Genomic DNA, 11,048 nt, shown 5'->3' with positions numbered 1-11,048 from the left:
GGGCCCCGGCCGAGCCGCTTTGAGCTCCGCGAGGCCCCGGCGGTGCGAAGGGGGTGAAGGGGGAGGGTGGGGGGGGGCCGGTTTAGAGGCCATGTCCGATTACGAGATCTCGGTGGAGGAGCTCAACGACCTCCTGGCTAACGGCAGCGGCTGCTACAGCCTGCCCAGCGCGCACAGCAACGAGGTGGTGCCGCGCATCCACGTGGGGAACGCGTGAGTGCGGGCCCGAGGCGAGGCGAGGGGCCGCGAGGGGTTGCGAGGGGCTGCGGGGGGCTGTGAGGAAGCCGGAGCCGGGGTGGGGGTGTTAGGGCCTGGGGTGAGGTGCTGGGATCCGCCGGGCCTCCGGGAGGCTGAGGGTGCGAGGCCCGGCTGGGGGCTGCTGCTGCTGGTGGAGCCTGGCAAAGTTGCAGCCCCAAAGTGGCACCCGCTGAGGTGGCACCCGCTGAGGTGTTTGGTGTCTCTGAGGTAGCAGAGAGGTGAAGGAAGGTTACGCCAGCACGCCGGGCTTTTATTTCTTCCCGGTGTTTTCCTAACGTTGCTCGCACGCCGTGGTCAGCGCCGCCAACCCGCATGGAAAAGGGAGGAGAGCCGGGATGGCCGAGGTGGACGTGCAGGAGCATCTCCTGGAGCCGTGTCCGAAGCCAGTGCAATGACCCTGAGCCAGAGGAAAGAGGTGGAACGAGAAGAACGAGCCAAGGAGCCATGGGCATGTTAGGTCGCAGTTTAACCATGTGCAAAATGACATAAGGCAAAGGTTTAATAGGAGTCGCCTCCCCTCCCCAGGCAGCGATTGGTCAAATGAATGCTTCTGCACTCAAAGACCTAACTAACCTCAATTAAATAGCAATAGACATGAGCCAGAGGCTTACAGATGTGGCTAGGATAAAAGCACTTAAAAAGGGGAAAAGCTTGTTCAGGGTTCACCAACCACTCTTCCCTCAGCCATGTGATGTTTATTTTTTGCACCAAGGTTCTTTCAGTTAGCAGTTCCATTCCCATCGTCTCCTGCTGACTCTCTGCCTGCCTTTGCCCTCTTGATATGTGTCTAGAACAGCAGATTCTCAGTCTTACGTGGAGTTTCTAACTCCTACAGAAACATAAGTCAAACCCATCAGTTTTCATTAACATTCTCCCAAGACAAACCAGACTTGGCCTTGGTCACACCCAGTTGATGTGGGACACACTCATCTAGAGATAGGACCCAAATAATGGTCTGCTGACAACCACCTTCTTCATATTTTTAGCAGTTACCTGAAGATATGAAGCCATTGCCCACAGGGTCTGAAAATAAGTTGTTTGTGCAGTAAATAATTAAAAATAATTTTAAGGGTAGCAAGCAACTAGAGGGTAGTTTTCATTGTTCAGTAAATTAGTCTAATTATACACTACGGATTTTAATATATTTAGATTCAAGATTGCATAATAATGGAGGATGCATATGTAAGTTCCAAGATGGAAAATGTCTGTTGGAAATCCTTAGCTCAGAGAAGGACTTTTTATGTAATAATTGACAATCAAAGTCATCCTGAGCACTAGCGAAATTTGTAGCAAGACAACAGTTTAACTGCTGGGTGGACTGACAGATGATGTCTGATTCTACTGTCAGGGTTTTTAAAAGGATGCTGAAGAACTGGGGAGGACAGCTAGAGGTAAGAAGTAACCGAAAACGTTTCACCGTTGAAACAAACAACCTACTTCATCTATCGAGCCTTAGTAAGCAATAATATATGTGAAGCATCCACAAAGAGCTAAGATAATGCACTGCTGTAACTGAATGCGTGGCTGTGTATTGCGATTCGGTCACTGCAGACTGAATTTGATAGCCCCAGATGGGAGATAATACCAGCTCTTAAGAGGGTTTTTTGTACCAAACGGGGTTGTGCTATAGTAGTTGTCATCCTGCAAAAATTCGAGCTGTGCAGGTCTGTTCTTGTGCCAGTCCCAGCTCCGTGTCCCTCTCCTGTACTCTCCTTGTGTTAAGGCTAACGAGAGAGCTGGTTTTATGACCTGACTCATTCATCCACGAACTGCTGGGGGAGTAAACCAACGCTGCACGCGGCCTGTCAGCCTTTGTGCATATGTGGGCCCAGCAGTGTGCAAGGCATCGAGAAGGCTTTTACTGCTGTGCGCAAGAAAAAAGCCTCAGCGTTGTTTGGGCCCCGTATTTGCAGATCATTAGTCTGTCTTGTTCCTTCCACAGAGCTTGAGGTACAGCTCATATTTTCAGCCGCCTCGGTGCAGTGTGCATCAGACTGGCACTCGCCTCATATCTCGGGTTTGGCCTTTGTTGCACAAATCTTCTTAGCAAATCTCTGAGGAGCTGTTGGAAGCACTTTGCATTGTGCTACAGGGAAGTCGGGGAGAGCAGTCCAGCAGAACAAAGTAATGTGGTCATTAGCTCTGACATTCAGATCTCTGCTTTGACTTGGACGGATCAAACGCTTTTGCAATGTCAGGCCCCATTTATGGCTACAGATGGCAGAGATTTTGTAACAATCTGAATTTACAGACTAGCCACATCTGTGGAGAGTTTGAATGTGGGGAGATTGGAGTCCCAATATCTGGCATAAAAGCCATAAAAATTGAACAGGCTTTATGCAGGAATTCATAGGAAGAAAGTAAAACGTCTGAGTGAGATTCAGAAACTTCTGTTCAAAGCCATTTAAAATATTTTGCATTGGGGTGCTGCTGGCTCTCCATATGAGTGACTCATCTTTGGATAAAATTGACAGTGCTGAGACATTAAAGAGGATGAGATTAAATTGGGTCAGAGTGTCAGATGCTAATTTATCTGTCAGGTACTGCATCTTGGCGTGCAATACATAAAAGTTATAATTAATGAAACACAGAGATAAAATGATAAAGTACTTTGAAAATAATGTGTTTGCATCTCACAGTAGACAATTCTAACCTTTCAAAGAGATTAGACAAGGTTCCTGAAGATGAGTCAAAATGTACTATCACTAAAACAAGAATTATGATATTGGTGACATTAGCACAATTACTTATTTTCCAAGCAACAGCACAGCAAGACAATTCAGAATATGTCAGAAGTACAAATCATTTCCTATTACTGCAAAAGTCAAGATGTCTTTGAGTGTAGCATCTTAATCAATGACTGGGACGGCTGGACAGCATGCATCTTTATCAGGTTGGCAGATGACACACCTGAGTTTTCTGGCTGCTGGAGTGTGTGGGAACGAAGCAATTATTTGTTCTTAAGGGGCATGCTGTAAGGAGTATGAAAGACATTCTCCCAAAATTAACATTAAATTGAGTGACTCTAAGGGAAGAAGTGGTGAGGAAGCAATTTCACATGAATATAGCAGTAGAAATTAAAATGTGTTATCGGATGGTTTTTTATTCCATATTAAGGATTTGGTTTATTTGCTTAGGTTATTTGCTATTTGTTATTTTTATTTAGGTTTATTCGCTTGGTTTATTTGCTTAGGTGACCAGGTGCATGGATAATGCCATATGGCAATCCTTTACAGCCTCACGTACCCTTAATTCCAGATGCACCATTTCCTAAGAATTGTGTTTTGTGGTTGGTAAAATTGTTCATCTCTACTCAAAGAAACACTTCTTAATGCTGTTACAGGGTGAGGAACAGGGAACTTCTGTATTGAGAACAGACAAGGTCCCATGAATTCTCCTGGGGAAACAGAAGAGGCTGATGTTAGCTTCTCTCTACTACCTGTAGGAGCTAGCATTTCACCACTGAACACCATGCAGCTGGACTGAAATGTTAGGGAGAGGTCCGACTGTGGGGAAGGAGAAAAAGAAATGGTACACAAATACTCTGTTTTTCACCAACAGCTGCGTAAGGAAATCGGCTATAAATCAGAAAAAATCATTCACTGAGAATGTGGTTGCCTCCAGGTGAGCCAGAACTGTGTTGCCAGACTCAGCCATGTTGTTGGACACAAGCTCCTACTGCTCCCAGCCAGGATCAGATATGTACCCATCTACCTACTGCTACTTATACCAGACAAAACATAGGAACTCGCAACTGAATTAATGCTTTCTGTTTTGGCCTTGCCCTGTAGGAGTTACTTTTGTGTTACAAGCAGAATTCCCCTGGCACTGGTACTTGTCCACTGGCACAGATGATGTCCTGCCAGATGGAAAAATCTGTCAACATTTGTTTGGGTAATGAAGTTCTTTGCAGATATTTGGCCCATCGCCATAGTTGTTTGGCACAGAGAGCCGAAAATGTAGGAGCTTCACTCATGCATAAGGATTCATGTGCTTACATTATAATTTAAGGGGTGAAGAGTCATTAGGAGAAAAGGAACGCTCTAGATGTTCATATAGCCTTGAATTATGTGCAAATTGTGAGCAAACGCACGACACTTGGAGATCCATATAAATGCAGACTAACTCATTTGGGCATTATATTAATTTTTAAAAAAATTGCTAGGTGTCCAGCCAAAACCCTGAGATGCATTGCCGTTCCTTAGAAACTTGTCCAAAAATATAATACACAAATGCTTAGCTGAGCTTAATATTAAGATTCCTTGAATTTGCAGCTTATGAATTGAGCCTTGGGGAGATTTTTCTAAGATTTCTATTTCCATATCCAGTAACACGCACAGTGAAAGCTGCCTTAAAAAGAAAAAAAAAGAAAACAAACAAACACAAAAAACCTTTATGTCTGTTGAGGCTACATCTTTTCATAGAGAGTGCAGGAACTGAGTTCTCTCTGAAATAAAACCTGTCACTTTCTGTGGTGTTGACCAGAGGGCTCACATTTTACTAGGCAACCACACGCTGTGATCAACTAGATCTCCTTTATGTATTACTTATTATGTAAAGCAAAGTTCAGATAAAATGAACGTTCGGACCATCCGCTAGAGTAGCAAGTACTGCTACCTGGCCCTTGCAGCAGTGGTCGTAGGCAGCAGAGGCTTTTTATAACTGGCTCTTAAATTAGCGTATGTAGATAGTGGTTAATCTTGGGAGTGACTATCCTGGGCTTTCTCTTACCTCCTATACTTTCTTAATTTGGTCAGAATTTTATGTTTGGAAAGAGTAATAACTTTATGCTCTAGTAGCATCTAAGAGATTTTCAGGTGTTCTCTGCTCAGTTATCAGCCAAGAAAGCAGCCTTCTCTCACGTACAATTAGTGACTGGGGCTCTAAATACTTCTGTGGATGTAGAATATGCAGCTAATTGGAGCACTGTGTATTTAGCATCTATTAACAGAAAAATAAAAGCTTTTGGTTAGCTTCTGGGGACATCATAAATACTGAGACCATTCACCGAGTTCTAATCGTTTTCTTGACACTTTTTATCGTACAGGTTCATAGCCAAGAACATTACGAAGCTGCAGCGCCTGGGGATAACCCATGTTCTGAATGCAGCAGAGGGGAAGTCATTCATGCATGTGAACACTAATGCAGAATTCTATGAAGGCACAGGCATCAGATACCATGGCATTAAAGCTAACGATACACAAGAATTTAACCTCAGTCGCTATTTTGAGGAGGCAGCTGATTTTATTGAGAAAGCACTTTCCCAGAAGGATGGTAAGGCAAACTGAAATGTCTTTCTGCCGTGTTTTCTGTGCACTGCATATGTGTTAGTCATTTACTTCACTGTTTAAAATGGTTCGTTGCTCAGATTTTCAGCTGAACAGGCAAGTCAGTAATTCAGATCAAGGCTTGGGATCAAAGACACCTGAGTACACAATAAAACAATCTTCTGTCTGTACTTGTGGACGTCCAGTATATGTTAAGTGGAAGTCTGTCATTGTAGGGGTGACTTTGCAAAGTGAAACAGCAACTGCATCCTAAAATAGCACCTGTCTAGGAAGACGTGTCCTTATTTTTCCTTAGACATGGTAAATCATAGGAAAAATCCAGAAAATAAATGCAGGATCTAAATGTTGTTTAAGAACACTAGAAGTTAGAGACAAAAATGATACAGGTACTGCATTGTTGTAGAGTACTCACACAACCTCTTATGTGCTTTCTTTTCAAATGTACAGTAAGGATGGAGACTCTAGCCTTAACATTTTTTATTTTATTATTTCGTGTGACAATTACCTCATTATTCCCTAGCATTCCAGGAAGCTTGGAGATGATATTTGCAGTGTTGTTGATTGCCACATTTTTCTAGAGTTTCCTCAGAGCAGAAATCTGAGGACATAGTGCAGTGGGCCAGACAGTGTTTCGTGTCTGACTGTTTCAGCATACCACTTATTTCTACATATGCTTGATTTCTTTCTTGCTTCACGAGTGAATGTGAAAGAAGAAAGTGGGCAAAAGAGGAGCTAGAGCTGTGATGTGCTTTGGACAGATTGAGAGAAATTTTACCTCCAGTTTGGTAAAGTATAAAAATTCTGAGAATTAACATACAGCTCTTGCAATTTGCTTTTTGACCAAGTGATACAGGCTGCAGCAGGAAGAAGAGTTTTAACAGTGCCAGCTGTGCCATGACTGTTCCCACTGAGTTAAACTCATCTCAGTCCTCTGAATAGTTGCAGAATGGATCTGAATTTACAGTACCGGTTCTACTTGGTGATTCTTTCAGCCTTAATATTGTCTACAGTGCCTGCCACTATTTTCTTACTGCAGTAGACAAAGAGCAAACTTGTGGCTGGGTGATGTTGGAGCCAGTTTTAAGATTAACTCCCTACTGAAATTGGATAGTCGTGTTTGACGGTGAAGTGTAGAGTAAGGACAGTGAAGCAATGAGGGATGCAGTGGTGTTGTCTCCCACAGTTTTGTTTTAGCAGTGTAGCTGCATGAAGTTTGGGAAGGTAGCTAAATGAAGGCAGGTCTGCCCTTCTAAAGACAGCCCCTAAGACTTGCTGCCTTTCCCAGAGGAAGGTTAGAAACCCTTTTGTATACAGGAAATAAATTCTCTTCTACAAACCTGCTTAAGGATCTCTAAAGCTTGCTAATTCATGGCTACAGGCCCTCAGGAAATACGAAGAATAAATTGTTTTAGCTGTTTGACTTGCTTCTGATTAGAGGTTTGCCTTGAGCTGCAAAGCCTCTGCAACTCAGAGCAAATGTGGTAACAGGCTTTCTGCTAGTGTGGTTCAGAGCAAGTTGTGGTCATCATGAAAAAGTGTATGTACAGTTCATCTGTTCTCCTGTTTCGGGAAAGAATTTGCCCTGGAGAGTAGCCTGGGACTGTATTTTATGTCTGGAAAAGCAGGTCAAAGAGGACACAGCTGAGAAACAATAAAAATGAGTTAAATTTCTCAAGGGGATTAGTGGCTTGCTTAATTCTTGTTGGACACCAACCTACAGCATTTCCCCAATAAATATGAGGAATGATTTCCCTAATCAGTTAGCTGGAAGCATTTTATTGGTGCTGGCAGTGGTGTGATTAGATACTCCTGGTTCTTGTTGCTGCATAATCAGCGGTTTCATTTACAAGAGTGTTAGTGTGACTTCAGAAACAGCCAAAGAAGTAGCCAGGTAGGATCCAACATGGGGTTAGCATAAGAATTGCCAGCAGTGCACCATAAAGGCTGGATGTCTTTGAAGAGATGCAGAGTATGACAAACAGCATGTTGCTGTCTTCAGCATATTTTAAACTGCATTATTTATGTATGCTCCTTGGTACTGGTCATCTTTAGGGGCAGGATTTGTTCTCAAATACAAAGATAGGAGAAAAATGGACAGGCACAGGTTGGCCTTTGTAATATGGTAGCAAATACATTTTAGTAGAGTGATGTAGAACTAGGTTTTTCTGCATTATTCGTGATGACAGACAGTAGCAACCAACTATGATAGCCCCTTTCTTCCAAGTTTTACATAGCTTTGGCAGCATTCTGAGTTTAGAGTCCTCAAGCTACCGAAGAACTAATTATTACGCCTTACATCCTAGCTATTTCATGTTGCCTTTCAATCACATACTCCATTATAACCCACCTTGTGACCTGTCTTCCCTGCAGGACAAGTGTTTGTGCATTGCCGTGAGGGCTACAGCCGTTCTCCTACCCTGGTCATCGCCTACCTCATGCTTCGCCAGAACATGGATGTCAAGTCTGCTTTGGTCACTGTCCGGCAGAAGCGAGAGATTGGCCCTAATGATGGCTTTCTAAGGCAGCTTTGCCAGCTAAATGAGCAATTAGTGAAGGAGGGCAAACTGAAGCCCTAAAACAGAGCGCTCTAGTATTTTTGAAAGTTTCTCAAATCACCGGAGGATATGTTAAGTGCTTTAGATTCCCTACCCCCAAGCTAAGCCACAGAATGTGAGGGAGACAGACAGCCTGCTCTTACCTAGTGAAAGTATCTTTCTCAAACCGTAGGTCTGTCTTTCAAGATGGCACCAAATGGTGTCACTTGAGTCTTGGAGCTGTTGCAATAAAGAGGTGTGTTTGGAGGGGCAACTCCCGTGATAACAGCTGTTTTCTCAAGTATTTCAGAGCCCCCTTGCAGACTGTATAACACGTGCTTTGCATTGACATTGCATTGCCTCATTAAGCTTTGTGTTTTCTCCCACCAGAGCACCATTTTCTGAGAGCCACAACACATCTCTCACTCTTAATTGAAGTACTGTGTTTTCCAAAGCTTCTTCATGCACACAGGTGCCTAAAGTTTGAGTGTAGGAGCTTCAAGGAATGGAGAAGCATATATGCAAATGCACAGGTGCACTCTTGTGAAATGAAGTATGCAGTGTTGTGTTTAGTGTGGATATATGCAATACACAGTGTGTGGTAGTAAAGCCATGTAGCGCCTGATCTTGATGCACACTGTATTTCCAAGACTATTTGTACCTCTTGCTGTTGTGATTGACATGAAAGTCTGATAAATGCTTTTTTAATCTTTGTTTTAAACTCATACTAGAAAAAAATGTTGAGTAAATGTTGAGGATCAGACTTCAGCAAGGAAGAAATAATGTCTGTATTTAGGAGTGCTTGCACTGGGTGTGTGAAAAAGTCCTAAGTATCAGAATAGAAGGGCTCCTGAGGTTTGTACTGAACTACAGTCTCTCTCCCTCCTTTGCTTTTGCTGTTTATTAATGCAGAATGGAACGATCACATACATAGATTCCTTCCAGTATTGCAGTACAGATGTGCTTACAGAACAGTTTGTTGGTACACTCTGACTCGTTTCGTTGTTTGCATGGTTCCATTAAATAGAAATGAACATTGTTACGTACCACGTGGAACAGGAAACGTTTCCTTTTATTAAAATAAATCATGTCTTGATGCTGTTTGACGTGGAGATGAAATGAGTCATTGCAGTGATGGGAGAGGAAGCTTTGTTTACAGTATGCCTGACTCGGGGTGTGTGTGCCTGTCAGTTAGTGTAGCACTATTAATGCAGAGGATCTCCTACTGCAAACCTAGAATTGTTGGTTAAACTGACAAAACCCTGAGATGTTTGTGTTCCTTTCTTTTCTGTGCTTTTATGTAGATCTAGATTTTAAAACCTAAACACTATTTTAACTAGAAACACTGTTGTATTAGTAATCCATGTAAGCCCAGAGCCAGTTTTGTGCACTCATTTCACTAAACAACAAATCACAAAGGACATAGATTGTTTTTCTTCTAATTGATTTGTTTTTTTGCTACCTATATAGCTATATAACTTGCTTGAAATTAAACTGCAGATATATTTCTTCTGGCTGAAGACAGGACTTATTTCTTTTTCCTTGCATAGGATGGGAACTGCCAAATCAAGAAGCCCTTTGCCTTTTGTGGCCTTTAAAGGGGCAACTGGAGAACATTCTGCGTACATAGGGTTGTTTCCTTTCACCTTCCTACAGTCAGCCAGTATTTAGTGCTTGCTTTGAAGCAGAATGTTTCAGTAATAATGAGCTGTAGTAAATTTCACTGGCAAATTACATACCTGTTTGCTTTCTCCCATTGTATTGGGATTAAATGATTTGCTGCTTCAAAATTCCTGGTTACTACTTTCATACTACATAATTTCTGGAATAGGAATATTGGCCTTACCTATTCTATTCTATTTCATCCATACTGTAGTCTTATTTACAAATCACACTCTTAATTTTTTTTTTACTGTGTGCACAGATCTTTTTCCTGTCTCATCTCACACCATATGTTCATAATGCCTGTCCACGCTACAAATAAAAAAAAAAAAAAGAGGAGATCGATGTGCATGCACTGTGGCTTTGAGCTGTTACATAGAACTCAAAAATTCCCGTCCATTAAAGAGCTAAGAAAATATTAGGCATTAGATCTTTTGTTACCATTGCACAGACTACAAAAAGGCTAATAGTTGTCTGAATAAAAACAAAATGGTTTGTTGAAGTGGAGTCTGTTTGCTATGTGGTGATGTTTTTGTACAGTTCTACAAGTCTATAATGAACTGTATGAAGTGTTGACAAATCAAGAAATACTGCCACATCAAAAATAAAGGAATTTGTTCTTATGCTCAGTATGCCCTTTTAATTGGGAGGTCCCTGCTTACTTCTGGTGGTAACTTTGGTGATACTCTGGCCCATTAATCTGAGTCTAACAAAGCTTATTTAACAAACATTTTGGAATAGTTGGTGGATTTAAATAAAGAAAACACCATTTCAATTTGATTTAAAAACCCGAGCTCTGAGACCGTATATCCTATTGTGTGTTACTGATGGATGACTCAGTAATGAAACCATTTCCAGCTTTGCTTTTAGAATAGGCTAAGTAGGGTCTCTGTAAAATTTGCATCTGTCATAGAACAAAGATAGCTACCGTGTCAAATCCAGCACAATGCAAGAAAATGCAATAACTTGGGGTTTTTGTACTTAAGAGTTAGAGAACTTAGGAAGTGGGGAACAGTGGGGGCGAGAGCTATTGTCATTTTATAGCAAGGAACAAAGAAGAAAGTTCAGCTACATAATAAGCCTTCTAAAATGATGATATGTGTAAAAACAAATCCGCCCTGTACCTCGTGCTGAGCTAAGTCTTTCAGCCATTGCATAAGCTCAGGAGAGAAGTTTATATCCTAGAAATAAAATTCAAAGCAAAAACAACATTTTCTGAGTGCATCCTCACCCTTTCTTTGGTCCTGCAGCTAGGACTACACCTACCCCCTTGGCAGCAACCATGTTGCATGTAGCATGCTCCTCT

General features: G+C 42.1%; 1 protein-coding gene across 1 annotated transcript; it reads left to right on the top strand.

Moving 5' to 3' along the window:
- The first annotated feature begins 53 nt into the window (after positions 1–53).
- DUSP3 (dual specificity phosphatase 3) lies at positions 54–10,371 on the top strand. Its single transcript, XM_032202707.1, has 3 exons — positions 54–213; positions 5,306–5,532; positions 7,917–10,371. The coding sequence occupies exons 1-3, from the start codon at positions 92–94 to the stop codon at positions 8,120–8,122; spliced, it is 555 nt and encodes a 184-aa protein (XP_032058598.1). The 5' UTR covers positions 54–91; the 3' UTR covers positions 8,123–10,371.
- Positions 10,372–11,048: the final 677 nt, after the last annotated feature.

This window comes from Aythya fuligula, chromosome 24 (genome assembly GCF_009819795.1).
Source record: "Aythya fuligula isolate bAytFul2 chromosome 24, bAytFul2.pri, whole genome shotgun sequence".
Classification (NCBI taxonomy): domain Eukaryota; kingdom Metazoa; phylum Chordata; class Aves; order Anseriformes; family Anatidae; genus Aythya; species Aythya fuligula.
Note: the sequence above shows the minus strand (reverse complement) of the source record. Positions and strands in the feature narration are given on the sequence as shown.

Excerpts from the sequence above, each read along its gene's own strand:
- DUSP3 (XM_032202707.1), top strand. The coding sequence starts at position 92 with ATGTCCGATTACGAGATCTCGGTGGAGGAGCTCAACGACCTCCTGGCT. Across the intron at positions 214-5,305 it reads CGCATCCACGTGGGGAACGC|GTTCATAGCCAAGAACATTA; the intron begins GTGAGTGCGGGC and ends TTTATCGTACAG. Across the intron at positions 5,533-7,916 it reads AGCACTTTCCCAGAAGGATG|GACAAGTGTTTGTGCATTGC; the intron begins GTAAGGCAAACT and ends TCTTCCCTGCAG.